Source organism: Scyliorhinus torazame, chromosome 3 (assembly GCF_047496885.1).
Source record: "Scyliorhinus torazame isolate Kashiwa2021f chromosome 3, sScyTor2.1, whole genome shotgun sequence".
NCBI classification, from domain to species: domain Eukaryota; kingdom Metazoa; phylum Chordata; class Chondrichthyes; order Carcharhiniformes; family Scyliorhinidae; genus Scyliorhinus; species Scyliorhinus torazame.
Window position 1 is genome coordinate 29,374,137 of NC_092709.1, and position 19,250 is coordinate 29,393,386.

Consider the following 19,250-nt stretch of genomic DNA (forward strand, 5'->3'; position numbering starts at 1 on the left):
GAGAGGTTTTAGGTATAGTGTTTCAAGTTAGTTACCTTTTCTTGGTTTGTAATATTCGCATTCTTGTGTTTCTATTAATTGTTTGTTATTAATGTCTAAAACTTTAATAAACATACTTTTTTAAAAAAGGAATTGGATAAACAGAGTTAAAGATGGAAGAGAAACAGGACATGAGGACTGAGCTGCAGCAGGGATGGACTGGCATAAGGTTCAACTACTCAGCAACTGGAAGCAACACAGATCAGGAAGAAGCATTTTTGTGGCTGAGGTTTGGAAAGAGCAAGAGGATCAGTTCTACATAAAAACAGTATACTTGGACTATTACTCTTTATTGTAAACTGTTGTAAACAAAAAACCCTTTTGTACTAGTTAAGGATTATAAATCTTCAAATACAATTACATGTATTTTCATATTGAAAGTCCCTCAGGTGGGTAATTGGATTTTAGGTTTGGCACCGCTGCGTCACAGCGCCAGGGACCTGTGTTCAATCCCCACCTTGGGTAACTGGCTGTGTGGAGTTCGAACATTCTCCCAGTGTCTGTGTGGATTTCCTCTGGGCGCTCCGGTTTCCTCCCACAATCCAAAGATGTGCAGGTTAGGTGGATTGGTCATGCTAAATTGCCCCTCAGTGTCCAAAGATGTGTAGGTTAAGGTTAAGGGATTATTGGGATAGAGCAGGGGTGGTGCAGACTCACTGGGCTGAATGGCCTCCTTCTACACTGTAGGGATTTTATGATCTAGAGTTATAGAATACAACAGCCAAGCGATATTGCTGAGCCTATATAAAACTGAATAGCGCCTCAGTGAGAGGACCTTGTTCAGTGTTGGGCATGACACCTTTGCTGCTGTTCATGTGTTTCTTTGATTGTTCTCAACAGTATTATTCTCAACATTTCAGTCACAGTCCCCTATTCTGTTGCACAGCTTAAATTACGACCGTAACCTCTTAAATCCAAGGACTGCATACTCATATGTACCTGCCATAGAACTGGTCTCTTAATTTATCATCAGATCTAGGTCAACTACATTAAACTCGAGTAACACTTTTGGTCTCCTCAGCCAAACCCTGCCATTACTTTCGGAAGATGAGGGTGATCCACAACCTCCTTTTTCTTATCCTTTAAGGCCATGTACAAAGACATCATGGATTTATTTGTCGCTAAATTTGTCCATTCAGCTGCTTTAGATCTTTATGTCACTCTGCAGTTTCTCTCCCACCTTAGCTTCAAGAAGACCCACTTTTGCTCATTAGTTCGCCTCTCCACATGCTGTTAAACCAATTACCTTCCCTGACTCTGATATGTTTAATATTGATATTGGTTCCCATCGTCAGGTCTGGTGCAACAGAATTAGCATCTGTTCCAACAAGCAAAAAATGCCCATCTTGTGTAAAGCACTCTACCAAGCCTTTCTGAAATATATTGATTACATGACTTGATACCGAATCACAATAGTAGCTGATTTAATGAAATTATTTCACCAAACTAAAACCTTTTCTTGCTGGAATTTTGTAAAGAACAAGTAGAAAATATTTTGGTAACATTTCTATTTCTAGTGTATCAAACCATTTGTAATCAATTTTGTAACCTCAATTATAATTGAAAGGCTTTATTTGTCTTACCATTTGTCTGCAAATGGGACAATTAACTGCTCCCAACCAAGTGCCATATGTCCAATATGCAACAATACAGGAACCTAAGGGGAACAAAAAAAAAGAGGGTAAGACTATTTCTACTGTCTTTTTTACTTAATTTGCACACATACCTAACTTAGCACAAAAATAAAATCCACATTAGTTTTCCTTGTCCACCCCCACCACCGAGTCCATAGCTAAGTGGTGTTAACTTTGATTCTGGCCTTAAAGAGGAGTAAATCGCAAATAAAAAATAGAACTTGCATCGCTAGGCTTTTCACATCCTCAGACCATCCCAAAGCATTTTACAACCAACAAATCACTATCGAATTGTAGTCTCTTTTGTTATGAATGCAAGTGGCTTATCTGCATCCTTCACCTGATTTACTCCTGAGAAAATCGAGAATGAGACTGTAGAGTACTTGTGCTCTTCACATTTCAAAATTAACATTTAGTTTTACTCTCAACGGAAAGCAATCCAATCAGCTTGGAAATCAAAATGTAGATTTATTTATAACTGATTTATAACTAAAAATACAATTGTTCTTCAAAATAATTATGTTGAACGCTTTTTAATGTAATTCTATCAGATTGCTATTGTACAATTGTTCAGGCACCAATATGTTGCTCACAAGAAAGCAACAATTGAGCTGTTGGTGCTTCTAGTGTCATTTCTATGCACAGGGATTAGAGTGAATTACAACAGCTGTTTCAAGCTGATAAGAGGTCGATGGAAAATGTGATTTCAAATGTTTAAAGGGCATAGTTTCATACAGAGAAGACACGATTAAGATTGTCTGAAACTTTGAGTATTTTGGTTTCTCCATTGTTTCACCCCCTATTTGGTCCAGTGACCCTATTCCTGTGCCGATTGGTAATGCTTTTCTATAATTGGATGCAAAGTCTTCACTATTTTTAAACAGAAAATTCATCAAGGAAGTTTTTATTACATTGTCAATATCAATGGATATCAATTTGGACACTTCCTGAAAATTCTGAATCAAGCAGGAGATTGGGATAACTAAAAACATTAACCTCAATGCTGATTTTCTACATTTTAGCAATAAGGATAGAATTAAACAGGTTATACGCAATCTACAAGGAAGGGGTTAGCTGGGTACTTTTAACACAGATATCAATTCCTCTCTTCCCCAAAGTAGGTCCCATCATAAACTAACTGAAGGCAACCAAAACAGTTGAATCCTACCCCCTTTAATTAAGGGAACAGATATTCAAGAACACAACAAAGTTATACTCCGAAGAACTTGCATCTACATCACCCTAAAAATAAAAGCAACATGTTTCATTACAATGCCATACATTGTTGGAGGATCTGAGAAGCTATTATGTATTGAAGAATAATCATGCTTGAAACAAGTTCATTATTTAAAAAAAATCACTCTTGTTTATAGCTGGATTTGTTGAGGAAATATTTGTTCATCTTCACATTTTACATTCAACAAGATGAAACAGACTTTCAAATGCCAGACATTGAAATCTTTTAGATTGGCCTTGTTTCATTCATCATTGCTGAGTTGGCTAACTTCTATGTCTTGCAAGCCAAATGTTCTTATACTTTTTTCAAAAGAACAATAAATACACCCTATGTATTGCACAGTAAAGTGATGGACACAGTAGTGAACAATTCCAGATTGATCAACACAATGTAACTTATAAATGTTTCAAATGCCTTTTTGAAAGTACTGCGAAATTGCCTAATTATCCTCTTGTATCAATACTATTCCTAGGTTTATGAATTGTGTGCAAGCGTTAACAACCATAGTCACAAACCAGAGCTATCTGATCATCTTCAAATATCCTAGGACAACAATGACTTGCTTTTGTAAAGTTCCCTTAATATAGAAAATATTCCACAGCATTTTAATACAAGGGGAAAGAAAGGAAAATGGATAAAGGAACATTAATCCATGATAGAGAGTGAGGTAAGCCTGACTGAAAAGGTTGATTTTGAGAAGGTTCTGGAACAGAAAGGGGCATAAAGCAGAGTGTCCCAATATTGCAGTAAAATTAGCTACTAATTTTGGGGGAATGAAAGGGTCACAGACACTGAAGATCAAAGGATGCAAGAGAAAGTATAACACCGGAGAGGTGAGATCATGAATATGAAAATCCAAGGATTTTAAACTCAATGCATTGGGGAAAATAGATTAGTAGGTTAGTCTGTTTCCAGTGTAAGGAGAACACATATTGTTTATCACTTCCTTAATGCATCCTGCGAAAGGAGAAGTATATTGATCTCAGCTTTGCCCTGTTTGCATCCCTTCCCAGATAGCTCGATTATGACATTAAAAAGATTTTTCAGCTGCAGACACAAAACACTAATTGCCAGACTTTTCTTTAACCCTCTGAATACCCTTGTACCATGTTTCTGAATGTTCTGATTTTATCCCAGAGTCCTCTCTCATGTTCTGCAGAATTTGTGTTAACGTTGTTCCTTACATCACAGTTCATTCTTTGTTTTGATCCAGTTACAATTATGCTTGGTCTATGGGATTGAACTATGTTTCCCAGTCTATACCATACATTTATCCTGTATGCTCAGCCAGCGGCTTTAGCATTCATCTTTTCCTGTACAACTGCGTGTTAAACAATCCAGTTAAATCAATCTGTTTAAGCCCCATCATCCCCTAGAGTTGGCAATTTCAAATTATATCCTTGGCTCCTAGTTTTCTGCATTTCTAAATCCCAGATCACGTTGAACTTGATCATTCTGTGGTTACTGTCCCCCAAGAGAGGCAACAACCTCATTTTCTGAATATTATATGGGTCATTGCCTGCTCAAGATCTGTACTACTTTAACTCACTTGATCATGAAGCAGCCTAACTTACTTTTATTTGCTTTTTAAAATTGAGTACCCAATTAATTTTTTCCAATTAAGGGACAATTTAGCGTGGCCAATCCACATACCCTGCACATCTTTGGGTTGTGGGGGCGAAATCCAAGCAAACACAGGGAGGATGCGGAAACTCCATACGGACAGTGACCCAGAGCCGGGAACGGACCTGGGACCTCGGCGCCATGAGGCAGCAGTTCTAACCACTGCCACCGTGCTGCCCTCTAACTTACTTTTATGAACCCAGATTTCTGTAGCATTCAGGTATTCCCAACTTATATTTGGTTAAAGTCACCAATTTAAATATATTTTTTGTTCCTAAATATCCTTCCCATCACTCCATAAGGAAATTGCCTTCCTTCATATCTGACCAAACAATTTATAGCACACCTATTTTAACTTTCTCCTGTTTAAGATTAAAAATGCCCAATGTGTCATTTTGTCCTTTTTCTACTTGAATTATCACCCCTCTTTATGTATAAACACAACAAATTGGGCAACACGGTAGCACAGTGGGTAGCACTGTTGCTTCACAGCTCCAGGGTCCCAGGTTCGATTCCCAGCTTGGGTCACTGTCTGTGTGGAGTCTGTACATTCTCCATGTATCTGCCTGGGTTTCCTCCCACAAGTCCCAAAAGACGTGCTGTTGGGTAATTTGGACATTGTGAATTCTCCCTCTGTGTACCCGAACAGGCGCCGGAATGTGGCAACAAGGGGCTTCTCACAGCAACTTTATTGCCGTGTTAATGTAAGCCTTGTGACAATAAAGATTATTATTATTTAAAAAATTGCTAGTCCTTTACTTACACCCTCAAATTTTTGGTGAACTTCTACTTTTTAATCCAACACAATGCTAAATTCCTAACAGTAAAAATCTATCCTAAAACTGTACCCACATTATGACTCCCTTGCACTGCATCATACTTGGCAATGGGAACATTAATGGGCCACAGAAGCCAGGATAGAACCTCATGAATAAACACAGTTACTAATTAACTGCTACAAACTAATGGTGTAACTCAGAAAGCTAGTGAAATGTTTCTGATGACGATCCATACCACATGCACAAAAGATCAGTGCTTAGTCAGGACAATAGAGAATGCATCTGCAGTTTCACATCCTTGAAATGGAAGAAAAGCCAACAGAAACACATACTTATCTGTTGCAAATGACAATAACAACAATATAATCAGAATCTTCAATTTTGTAAAGGTAATTAATTCCCATAACTATGGCATTAATGTCTGAGACTAAGGTTAAGGCATATCTTGATCTTTGCCCCTCAGCTGAGCTCCTACAGAAAGACAAGGCTGTTGATATCAAATCCACTATCTGCAACAAAGGTAACAGAATGACTTACCTTGTGCAGCTTAAAATTCTAACTGAGTAATGTCTTTTCAGTATTGCTGGAGCAGATGCAACACCATCCCAATACCTACAGAACCTCCACATGGAAATTACTACCTCCAAAAAGATGGAAAAAGCACAAACAAGAATCTCTCAAGGTCCACATAAAATATCAACCAATCCTTATGGTGATCAGCATCACCTGCATAGACCTCATAATACACATCCAAGAAGACCTCATAATACACAGTCCATGAAGGTCAGAAGGGTTTTAATGAAATTCTGAAGTCAGGCATCACCAAGCTCTAGGTATAATATTATACACAAGCCAAAGTCTTTCAGATGAGAGGCCCTCTTTGCCCTCTCAGGTGAATGCAAAATATCCCATGGCATTACTTCAAAGAAGAGCAAGGGAGTTCTCCCTGGTGCCCTGGTTAGTATTTATCCCTCAATCATCTCCATTGGATTGTTATGTGCAAATTGGTTGCTGTATTTCCCTCTATTATAATAATGGCTGAGCTTCAAGAGTACTTCATTGGCTGTAAAGTACTTTGCATTGCCCAGAGGCCATGGAGGTGCTATTTAAATCCAAGTTATTTCTTTACTAAGGCAAAACATACCATTGCTGCTCAATTTATTCAGCAAATTTTATTCAATTTTGGTAGTAAATTGTGGCGTGAATCTTTCTGATGTTGCACAAAAATAAATGTACTAACACTAAAGGAGTAAGTGAGGAGGAGTGTGCTGCTCAAAATTTTCACAGTAACGGGCAGCACGGTGGCGCAGTGGTAGCACTACAGTCTCACGGTGCCGAGGTCCCAGGTTCGATCCCGGCTCTGGGTCACTGTCCGTGTGGAGTTTGCACATTCTCCCAGTGTTTGCGTGGGTTCCACCCTCACAACCCAAAGATGTGCAGGGTAGGTGGATTGAACACTCAAAATTGCCCCTTAATTGGAAAAAATGAATTGGGTACTCTAAATTTATATTTTAAAAAAAGTTTTCACAGTAACTTCATTGCAGTGTTAATGCAAGCCTACTTGTGACACTAAGAAAGATTATTATTAAGTACTCTGGCTCCATTTCTTTGGTATTGGTGGGCAGAAGAGTTCCTAACAAGGAGCAATTCAGATATTTACTTAATTTCATTTTATATTAATGGCCGGCATATTAGAAGTCTAAGATTAGGAGATTACTTCCTGTCCAAAGATTCTTTGATTTTTAAAGTTTAGAAATCCAGTATTGTATTAAAAAAATGTTTAATAAGGAAATCAAAATTTGAACTAGTTCCAGGTCAACTGAAGCTGCTGACATGCACAATGGATCTATCCAGACAGACAACCCAAGAGGGAATGCATACCACATCTGCAGATGGGGTTTCACTGAATTTACAATCCAGCAAGCCAACATGGTTATCCCAGAGTGAGGCAAGGCAACCAACACAAATGGTCAAGTTAGAAGGATGAGAATGTATAAATTACAATAATCATTGCAGGTCGAGTATCTCATTCATAAATCTGAAAATTGAACACATCCAAAAATGACACTTTTTTGAACCTCATTGACCTTTAGCATGGGACGTTTGTGAGCCGAGCCAACACGAATCTTGCCGACTGCACCTAGCCTTCAGCGTGGGAAGTCTCTGACCTTAGCCAACACGACCTGACCCGAGCCAACACAAAACTCGCCAACTGCACCTGACATTTAGCACGGGAAGTCTAATTGTTTGCCTGCATCGTTTACCTTGCAAACCCTTTCCAACAAGCAGAATCGCAGATGGCATCAGGGGTGGGAACTTCTTACAGGTACCATGTATTTTTTATTCAGTAGTACATTTTACTTTACTAGACATATTTACTTTAGGCACTATACAGTGTCTGAAAACTGAGACTCAATCGACTCGAGGAATTTGAATAGAGAATATTCGATCTTTACTAAAAAGTTGAGTTCATCAACAATAAACTGAATTAACCAAACTTTTGACAAAACCAAAATCCTGCAAATGCTGGAAATTTGAAATGAAAATGGAAAAAGCTGAAAATATTCAGCAAGTCTGGCAAATGAGAGAGAAAGAGTTCTGATGTGAGGTCACTGACATGAAATGGGAACTCTCTGATTTGCTGAGTGTTCCCACCATTTTCTATTTTTATTCAGACTTTGGACATATCCATCAGATTGTCTATAAGTGGTTAACTTGTCAGCCGCACACAAGTTATATAAACTTGTGTCAATCTTAATTAACCTAAAGAATACAGATATCACTTTTAGGAAAGCAGTTAGAATTGAATATGGGACAGATACAAAACAATGCAGACTGACACAGGAAACTTCACGAAAATGCTCACTGGCAAGGAAACAAAAACTATTTACTTGCCACTGCAGATCACTCCATGTGTGCCTCTCTGAATGCATGGAACAAGCAAGTCAGGTTATACAAGTAATAGCAATAGGGATTACAATTCAAATATATTCTATTAGCTGTAAGGCACTGAGATAGGGGAATATTTTAAGGAACATTCTTCCTTTGTCAGGTGATGGTTATTGGTACTCGTGTAGGGACTAGGGTCTTGTCTAGTGCTACTACTGTCTGAGGAGAACTTATCCATGATTAATGATATACCATAATTTGCATGCCATGTAATGGTTTCTGCCATTAGTTACAATTGCTCTTGCAAATTTAGTTTGTAAATGTTTTGCATGGAAAAATTTTCAGGGTACAAGCTGGTTACATCATAGTGGGAGAAACCAGGCTTACGGGATCATCGTGAACAAGGCAAGCAACTCTAATCTCTTTCGCAAATCAGGTTGTTGATAAAAATGAAATCCTGCCTGATTATTACTTGACATATGTGGAGTTGAACAGGACTGTGCTTGACAAAAAGGAATAGATTAATTTCCTAAGACCTAATCAACTCACTTCTTAAATTATTAAGGAGTCTTCCTAACTTCTTTAAATCCACTTGTATAAATACACTTGATCATTATTTACAAAAATCTACTTGTTTTTTAAAAAATTTAGAGTACCCAATTATTTGTTTCCAATTAAGGATCAATTTAGCATGGCCAATCCATCTAACCTGCACATCTTTGGGTTGTGGGGGCGAGGCACACGCAGACACGGGGAGAATGTGCAAACTCCACACAGACAGTGACCCGGCATTGAACCCGGGTCCTCAGCGCCGTAGGCAGCAGTGCTAACCACTTTGTCACCGTGCTGCAGTACATAAATCTATTTGTATGAATTAATCTCAACTGATTGGAACTCAAATGGAAAAACTGGTCTAAATATTGTAAAATCCTTTTGTTTTTATTTCAATGCAATAAAGACATACCACAGAAGAGGTGACCACAGTTGGTTTCAACAGGAAATGCAGCTTGCTGTAAACAGACTGGACAGGACATATCATTGTAGAATTGGGGCCTTTCCCGTTCAAATCCATCCTGTAACAATACGAAAATAGTCAAAGTTAAATAATCCAGGTTTCCAAAATCTGTGTGGTTCAAATATACTATGGTAGATTTAAAAAAAAAAAAAATTTAGAGTACCCAATTCATTTTTTCCAATTAAGGGGCAATTTAGCATATTCAATTCTCCTATCTTGCACATCTTTGGGTTGTGGGGGCGAAACCCAGGCAAACACGGGGAGAATGTGCAAACTCCACATGGACAGTGACCCAGAGCCGGGATCGAACCTGGGACCTCGACGCCGTGAGATAGCAGTGCTACCACTGCGCCACCGTGCTGCCCTTACTACGGTAGATTTTGACAGCTAAAGAGAGGAAGCTCACTGTTTGGCTGCTCTTTCTGGTGGTGAAGTGGTCCCATGATTTTGAGGCTGAAGCTTCATTTAAAATTAAACAGGCAAACCGCAGGACACTAAGCAGATGGCCCAGCAAAGCTCTCCAGCTTGAAATGGAGATTTGGCTGGAGCTGCCTCCAGCAGAATTAAGTTGCCAGTGGGGGTGGGGGATTGGGGCACGGGGCAGGAAGAGACATTACGGTTGTGAAGCGCAGGGGTATCCCAGGGTGACAGCAGTCAATTATTTGTGCGAGAGTCAACGGTGCACCTGCTCTACCCTTCCATCAATTCACTTGATCTCATGATTGTGTTATCAACCTACATGCCTGATGTCACGATCGGATGAATAAAAATTACCCCAGCAAAACATTAGTAAAGACAAAGAACTGGATGGAATTGTTGATGCTAAAAAGAGAAACTTGCAATTCTATGGTATTTTTCATGACCTCAAGACATTTCAAAGTGTTTTGCAGCTATTGGAGTACTGTTTGAAGTGTATTCAATGTTATAATGTAGGAAACGTGGCAGTAAGTTTGCACAGCAAGCCCCCACAAAAGGCCGTGAAATAATGACCATATAATCTGTTCTTGTGATGTTGATTCTGAAATAAATATTGGATAGGACAAAGGCGGACAACTCCACTGCTCTTCTTCAATATACTGCTATGGGATCCTTTATGTCCTCTCAAAATAGTAGACGGGGTCTCGGTTGGAGTCTCCTCTGAAAGATAGCACCTTCAGACTCAGAGGGAAGTGTGCTATCAACTTAACAACAGCTGACGGTGTTGTGTATAACCTTTCACACTCCTGGGTTATCCCAAATCGTGACACAACTGAATTACTTTAAAATGCCTAGTTTCTGATATGCAGATTAACTCAGCAGCCAATCTGCACACAGGAAGATACCAAACTGCAAATGACTGAACCATCAGTTACCCAGTTTGTGGTGGTTATGGTTGAGAAAGCAATATTGGGAGAATTTTGCACTCGCAAATATTTTTTTTTTTTTAAATTTAGAGTACCCAATTAATTTTTTCCAATTAAGGGGCAATTCAGCGAGGCCAATCCACCTACCCTGCACATCTTTGGGTTGTGGGGATGAAGCCCACGCAAACACGGGGAGAATGTGCAAACTCCACACCGACAGTGACCTAGAGCTGGGATCGAACCTGGGACCTCGGCACCTTGAGGCAGCAGTGCCATCCACTGCGCCACTCACTCTTCAAATATTAATGTGGGATCCATTACATCCACCGAAACAGACAGACACAACCTCAGAGTATCGTCTCGTCCGGACAACATCATCACCAGCTGTGCAGTATTTACTTATCCTTTCTAAGTCATGCTGAGCTGTAGGTTTTGATTTGACTTACTTGGCCACGAGAGATATTTCTGCACCATACTGATGTCAAGCTATATCAAATGAGTGGTGAACTTCTCAGTGAATTAAAATGTCTCACCTGGTAATTTAAAGCTTCAGTTTGAAGATGTTGCCGGAGTTCCCTCACACGTTCCCGGTTTTCAGGATGGATATTCTGGTGTTCAGTTCTAGAATAACAGAATTTATTGAAAATGAGCTAAACCAAATCACAAAAATAAATTTTACATGTTCCAGAAAGATTCATGTTATTATTACAGATTTTCAAACGTTTTTGAATTCGGATGGGTTTTGAATCTTGCTTCGAGAAATGTTTGTTCTGAAGATGGAGTTGATAAAATATTCAAATCTCAAGACACTGGACAGTGCAGCAAGTTCTTTATCTCCTAATTATGTTTTTGGTTTTCTTTTTAAATTATCCTTTTTAATTCAGCTCTTGTATCATATCAATCTCATGGCTAAGTCCTAACTCCCCATATCTTCAGGAGAATCTATCCTTACCTAGAGGTCGAGGTAAGCTAGTAACATGACTAGCAACCAAAAGCAAATCCTGCCTAACAATCACATTCATACAATGGAATCAAGTTATGCCTTCATAAGATAACTTTACACCTCACATTCATTTTTTAAATTTACTGTACAAAAAATGAATAAGCACCTAAGTAACAGACAAAGCATAAATATTTACAGTAGACAACCTTCCAACTAACACTCTGAACAGACAAAATAATAAAAAGATCATAAATTCAAGAACATGGCCTATCTTTTATAAACCTATCCCTGTCTCATTTAGAAAATATTACATCCGCATACATACCTACCATTTTTAAAATATAAATTTAGAGTACCCAATTATTTTTTCTCCAATTAAGGGGCAATTTAGCATGGCCAATCCACCTAACCTGCACATCTTTGGGTTGTGGGGGTGAAACCCACACAGACATGGCGAGAATGTGCAAACTCCATACAGACAGTGACCCAGGGCCGGGATTCGAACCCGGGTCCTCAGCGTCGCAGTTGCAGTGCTAACCACTGCACCACATGCCGCCCTATACATACCTATCATGTATGCAAAAAGTAATTTGTTGAAGTATTCTTCAATTTTTATTTTACCCTTTGTCTACGTTTGAGGCCATCCATTCTCATTTCCCACCGTATATTTTCTGTAACATTTTCCCTGGTAAGCCCTATTAATCTGCTGTATGTATTTAAAAATAGTTTAAATTAATTTATTTGTTTCCATCAAACCCAATCTTTTGTGCAGCCTTGTATTCTAAATAACCGCAAAGGCGTGAAAAATGTAGGCTTTTTTTTGTTTGGACAACACATATAGACATCATTGATTAAATATTTAATCACAATGAGGACATTTATGAAACTAATATATGGCCACCTGGAGGAGGGTGCCTAACTCCCCAATTAAGCCTCCCACTTCAACCAATCGAACAGGGATAATCCAGCCAGACCCAGGCATGCGCTACCACTCATTTCCTCCTATCCCAATAGCCCGAAAAACACCAAACGCAAAAAAAAGTCAGAAGGAACCCAGTCCTCTCCAGGATACATGATCTGCACAGGCTATCGAAGGAGACAAGTACAGGTTCTCAAAGCTGAAAGCAACAACAAAAGAAAAATGACAAATGAAAACCCAATGCAATTAGCTCTAACTGTGGGCTATCCTCAATCCAGGTGAGGACTAATCTAACCCTACCATCTACCACCACACCAACCATCCACCCATCACCCTATTATGGCTCCAATCATCTTCTCTATAAATGGCTGAGTAAAATGCACTTCTTTTCATGGATGCAAGGATTACAGGACATAAAAAAACAATAAGATTGTGCACAAACTACAAAATAGCTTACCGATTCAATATGATTTTTGCTAAAACAGGCTAACAAATGATCTTTGCCCTTGTCAGGAGAAAAGACAACAACATGAAACAAGGGAATAAAGTCCAGGAGTTTTTATGACCTGCAGGATAATAACACCATTTATGTTACTTAGAAAGGCCAAGGCTATGACAGGATCTCTCAGAGGTTTCATCGAATGAAGCGCCTTCATCTCCACCATGCCGTCACTCGAATTCCCAGGCAGCCAGAAACCCAGGCCCAGGTTGCGGGGGTAAATGGAATGACTCGACACAACCAGCCACCTTCAACCGCTCACAATGAACATCATGGACAGGACAGCATAAGACCAATGGTCAAAGCCTCCATCCAATGCCAGGCCTAGAAGGTCAGATACAGTATGATCGCCAAACCTGCTCTCAAGGATGCTTTGTAGTTCATCAAAGTGAGCACCAAAAACCCGCACCAGCAAGCCGCGATCATCACCCAGATCATCATTCACAATGGCGGTCATCATCCCGATGCATACAGTACCCCAGAAGCATAGGTCCGCTCACCAGCAAAACCGCCAATCGAATCTGGACCCCACCCAATCAAATGAGGATTCTCGAACACCAAAATATAAAATCATTTCCTCCAGCTGCAAAAATTAAAATGTTCCCACTACAACCCATAAATTCAACTAACTACTTTCCATTTTCATCATTTAACTGAATAAACTCATCACTTTGCAACAGCTGGCATCTTGCACTCTATTTACATTTCCACCTCAAATTTCAAAACATTCCCCCACGTCTTATATTGTTTAATATCAATGGCCCGGATGTTGTGGTCTGCAGTGAAGCAGTGGTGTTTTCTGCTTGTCTGTGTGAAGTAGAACGTCCCTACCTTGGTCGTAGGCTGCAGCGGCAACTTACTCACACGGCCGCAGCATGGATCCAACAGTGGAGAGGTCTTGTGGCATTGCCAGTGAATTTGATATCACAGGCTGAGACACATCCCTTGAATCTAGCTCAATGGCAGACAAGTGCATTTTATTTGACTCTTTGGAATTTATTTGATGTGGCAATGTAGCTGTGTATAATTTAATTATAGCTTCCCCAGCACCTCCGTTCTGCCAATGTCAGAAACAACATTTGATGGATGGTATTTTATCCTCCATCAAGAGCTGTTTCTGACATTGGCAGGGCTTAGGAGTTGGGGTGGAGGGAAGCAAGGGGTCCGTGTAATGGGTGGAGCCAAGGGTGCTAGGCTGGGGCAGGACGCGATGTATAAAGGTAACATCATATCAACAATGGATAGCATGCATGCTTAAGCATGATCTCACAATCATTTGGTGACCTTGCTTCATAAATCGTTGAAAATATTTTCTGAAAATTCTTCATGTCATTTTCTCAGCCCGTCTTATTTATCTCTGTAAATTCCATGGGAAGCTTTGCTCCACTGAGGCTAGTATTTAAATGCAAATTGTTGTAAAATAAACCTGATCAACTAGTTTCTGTTATTTGAGAGCAAGATCCTATGTGATGAATGTAAGAAATTGCCTTATTTTATAATATTGCATTAAGATGCATCGATAGTATGACTACTAGTGCTGTGATGAGGTGTCATAAAGATGAGGGAATCATTAATTTGCAGGTGAAGTATTCTGCTAATATATTTGAGAACCATTTACATGTTTACAACTTGCTAGCTACTGGAATGTTGTTTATATTTAAAGAACAACTAGGGTGCAGATAATTTATGAAGGGTATAGTGTTTGGTCCCGGCTAAACGTCTTGTGGGAAGAGTCAGAAGAATGCCTTCTGCTTTGGGTACAGATGATGTAATTAAAGGGAGGAGCCAGAGATGTCTGAAAAAGTTAATGTTTCCTAGGATTTTAATCTTGAGAGGTGTTTCAGTTTTGGTCCGGAAGGGCCTCTTGCCAAAGATTCTGCACAGAGAATAGCAAGTAGAAACCTGGTTGTTAAATTTATTCATGAGTAGTATTTGAAATATACTGGTTTGCTTAATTGGAATTTGGTGACAGGTTTAGAAACTAAAATACGGTTTTCTCTTTGACTTAAGAATTGTTGTAACTGTTAACTGTAAAACAATGTCTTTGTTGCTAATGTGGTTAATTCTGTGTTTAAATTAAAGTTTGTTTCAGCATAAAATATACCTCTGGGTCAGTGTTATCACTCCTGTGAAGCATAGATCATAGAATTTACAGTGCAGAAGGCCATTCGGCCCATTGTGACTGCACTGGCCCTTGTAAAGAGCACCCTATACCTAAGCCCACACCTTCACCCTGTCCCCATAACCCCATCTAACCTTTTTTAGACATTAAGGGCAATTTAGCATAGCCAATCCACCTAACCTGCACATCATTTGACTGTGGGAGGAAACCAGAGCACCTGGAGGAAACCCACGCAGACACGGGGAGAACGTGCAGACTCCGCACAGACAGTGACCCAAGCCGGGAATCGAACCTGGGACCCTGGGGCTGTGAATCAACTGTGCTAACCACTGTGCTGCCCACAGAAATGCAGTAATATTTCCTCTCAGTTTCACAAGTTGCAAATAGTTGGGTTCTCATCTGGGATTCTAACACCTATGACACTAGAATAAGTAATGGTTTCCGGCAGTTTAATATACTGGACTGCAAGTGTGGCTTAATGTTCCGAAAATGTGGTAAAATGGGCAACAGTTTAAAAATTGAATAAAATTATGCCGAACAAACTCTACAATTAAATTGCTTTTGAAGTGTATTATCTCACCTATACAGGAATGTTGCCAAACCACCCAACATTGTAATGGTGATAGCTAATGTCAGAAGTACTTGGTTGCTTACTCCTTCAATTAGTGAAGACTCATCAAATCTTGATCCGAGTAATTGCTCTGGGTGATGTTCCATTCCAGAAGACAGATACCTAGGAAAGAAAACAAAAGATTAAACAGCTACCAGGGTTAAGAGACAATTTAGTGACCACTGCATTTAAATTTAAAGCTGAAGGGACAACCAAATTACTTAGGTGGAAGAGAGAGTTCTATTTTTAAATCCATAAATGTTATTCTGTGATGAATATATGTTTCATCACCAGCAAAGAAATGGCTCAATGTATTCATAAATAGCGTCATAATTTATTAACATAATAAATAGGAACAGGATTAGGCCATACAGCCCTTGAACCGGTTTCACCAACAATACGTTCATCACTGAGCTTCCACATTAATTTCACTTCCCTGCAGTATTTGTGTATCCCGATTCCCCAAGTGCTCAAAATCTATCATCAATCTCTTTTTAAAAAAAATTTAAAGTACCCAATTCATTCTTTTTCCCATTAAGGGCAATTTAGCATGGCCAATCCACCTACCCTGCACATCTTTGGGTTGTGGGTGTGAAACACACGCAAACACGGGGAGAATGTGCAAACTCCACATGGACAGTGACCCAGAGCCAGCATTGAACCTGGGACCTCAGTGCCATGAGGCAGCAATGCTAACCACTGCGCCACCGTGCTGCACCTATCATCAATCTCGTGTATGTTCACTGACCTAGTGTCCACTATCCTCTCTGACCGAGATTTCCAAAGATAAGGGAAATTTATTTTCATCTCTGTTCTAAATAGCTGATCCCTTATCCACAGTCTGTGACTCCTAATGCTACAATATTCAGCATCTACCTGTCAAGCCCTTCTGTAATTTTGTTATTTCAATGAGATTACTTTTTATTCTTCTAAACTCCAGAAAATATAGGTCCATTCCACTCAATTTCTTCTCACAGGGCAGTCCTCTCATCCCAGGTGTTAATCTAGTGAACCATCATTAGTCTCCTGTAAAACAAGTGTATTCTTCCTCAGGCACTCGACATCGACTCTCACAAACATCTACAGATGTACGATAGAGCATCCTATCTGGCTGCTTCACAGCCTGGTATGGCAACTGCTCAATCCAAGATCGCAAGAAGCTGCAGAGTGTGGTGAACTCAGCCCAACGTATCACACAAGCTTGCCACCCCCACATTGATTCTATATACACCTCCCGCTGCCTCAGAAAGGTAGACAGCATTATCAGAGACCCCTCCCACCCAGGCATTGCCTTCTTCCCTACCCTTCCATCAGGCAGAAGTTGCAGAAGTCTGAAGACCTGCACATCCAGACATAGGAACAGCTTCTTCCCCACAGCTACAAGACTCCTCAACGACTCCCCCTCAGACTGATCTATTCCCTGTAAGAACACTATTCACGACGCCTATGCTGCTCTTGCTCATGTATTTGCTTTGTTTGGCCCCTTGTTCTGCACTGTAACCAATCACTGTTTGTCGATGTACCATTTGTCAATGTTCTCTGTTGATTATTCTTTTTGTCGATGAACAGACTGTGTACGTTCCCTCGGCCGCAGAAAAATACTTTTCATTCTACTTCAGTACATGGCATTGAGGTACGTAGGGAAGAGGTGTTGGCAATTCTGGACAGGCTGAAAATAGATAAGTCCCCGGGACCTGATGGGATTTATCCTAGGATTCTCTGGGAGGCCAGGGAAGAGATTGCTGGACCTTTGGCTTTGATTTTTATGTCATCATTGGCTACAGGAATAGTGCCAGAGGACTGGAGGACAGCAAATGTGGTCCCTTTGTTCAAAAAGGGGAGCAGAGACAACCCCGGCAACTATAGACCGGTGAGCCTCACGTCTGTAGTGGGTAAAGTCTTGGAGGGGATTATAAGAGACAAGATTTATAATCATCTAGATAGGAATAATATGATCAGGGATAGTCAGCATGGCTTTGTGAAGGGTAGGTCATGCCTCACAAACCTTATTGAGTTCTTTGAGAAGGTGACTGAACAGGTAGACGAGGGTAGAGCAGTTGATGTGGTGTATATGGATTTCAGCAAAGCGTTTGATAAGGTTCCCCACGGTAGGCTATTGCAAAAAATACGGAGGCTGGGAATTGAGGGTGATTTAGAGATGTGGATCAGAAATTGGCTAGCTGAAAGACAGAGGGTGGTGGTTGATGGGATATGTTCAGAATGGAGTACAGTCACAAGTGGAGTACCACAAGGATCTGTTCTGGGGCCGTTGCTGTTTGTCATTTTTATCAATGACCTAGAGGAAGGCGCAGAAGGGTGGGTGAGTAAATTTGCAGACGATACTAAAGTCGGTGGTGTTGTCGATAGTGTGGAAGGATGTAGCAGGTTACAGAGGGATATAGATAAGCTGCAGAGCTGGGCTGAGAGGTGGCAAATGGAGTTTAATGTAGAGAAGTGTGAGGTGATTCACTTTGGAAGGAATAACAGGAATGCGGAATATTTGGCTAATGGTAAAGTTTTTGAAAGTGTGGATGAGTAGAGGGATCTAGGTGTCCATGTACATAGATCCCTGAAAGTTGCCACCCAGGTTGATAGGGTTGTGAAGAAGGCCTATGGAGTGTTGGCCTTTATTGGTAGAGGGATTGAGTTCCGGAGTCGGGAGGTCATGTTGCAGCTGTACAGAACTCTGGATGGCCGCATTTGGAGTATTGCGTACAGTTCTGGTCACCGCATTATAGGAAGGACGTGGAGGCTTTGGAGCGGGTGCAGAGGAGATTTACCAGGATGTTGCCTGGTATGGAGGGAAAATCTTATGAGGAAAGGCTGATGGACTCGAGGTTGTTTTCATTGGAGAGAAGAAGGTTAAGAGGAGACTTAATAGAGGCATACAAAATGATCAGGGGGTTGGATAGGGTGGACAGTGAGAGCCTTCTCCTGCGGATGGATATGGCTGGCACGAGGGGACATAACTTTAAACTGAGGGGTAATAGATATAGGACAGAGGTCAGAGGTAGGTTCTTTACGCAAAGAGTAGTGAGGCCGTGGAATGCCCTACCTGCTACAGTAGTGAACTCGCCAACATTGAGGGCATTTAAAAGTTTATTGGATAAACATATGGATGATAATGGCATAGTGTAGGTTAGATGGCTTTTGTTTCGGTGCAACATCGTGGGCCGAAGGGCCTGTACTGCGCTGTATTGTTCTATGTTCTATGTGACAATAAATCAAATCAATCAGAGATCAAAATTGTACACAGTAAAAGTAAAGTCACCATAGTCCCAGATGACCATAGGTTGACTGGTGGTGATTTAATCCGAGGGTCACCACACTGCAGGCGAGGAGACAGGTCGAGAAGATGGGGCCTTCATGAATAACCTCAGCCGGTGCGGGAATTAACCTGCACTGTTCGCCTCATTCCGCATCACAAACCAGCAGTGCAGCCAATTGAGCTAATGTGTACCGTACTCCAGTGTGGTCTCACCAAAGTCCTATACAATTACAAGACTTGTTACTTCCATATTCCAATCTCCTTGCAATAAAGGCTAACATTTGCTTTTCTAACTGCTTGCTGCAATTGTATGTTAACATTCTGAAATTA

General features: G+C 40.3%; 1 protein-coding gene across 8 annotated transcripts in view; it reads right to left on the bottom strand.

The window, feature by feature from the left end:
• LOC140408380 (E3 ubiquitin-protein ligase RNF170-like) overlaps window positions 1–19,250 on the bottom strand; it is a 57,813-nt gene that overhangs the window by 24,543 nt on the left and 14,020 nt on the right. For 7 of the 8 annotated variants that reach the window (XM_072495502.1, XM_072495495.1, XM_072495501.1 and 4 more), the window contains 4 exons: window positions 15,623–15,775; window positions 11,093–11,180; window positions 9,166–9,274; window positions 1,623–1,696 (listed from right to left, as the gene is read on the bottom strand). In XM_072495502.1, coding sequence (XP_072351603.1) covers window positions 1,623–1,696; window positions 9,166–9,274; window positions 11,093–11,180; window positions 15,623–15,775 — 424 coding nt within the window. The remainder of the gene's footprint in view (window positions 1–1,622; window positions 1,697–9,165; window positions 9,275–11,092; window positions 11,181–15,622; window positions 15,776–19,250) is intronic. The other variant, XM_072495503.1, reaches the window with a different exon arrangement.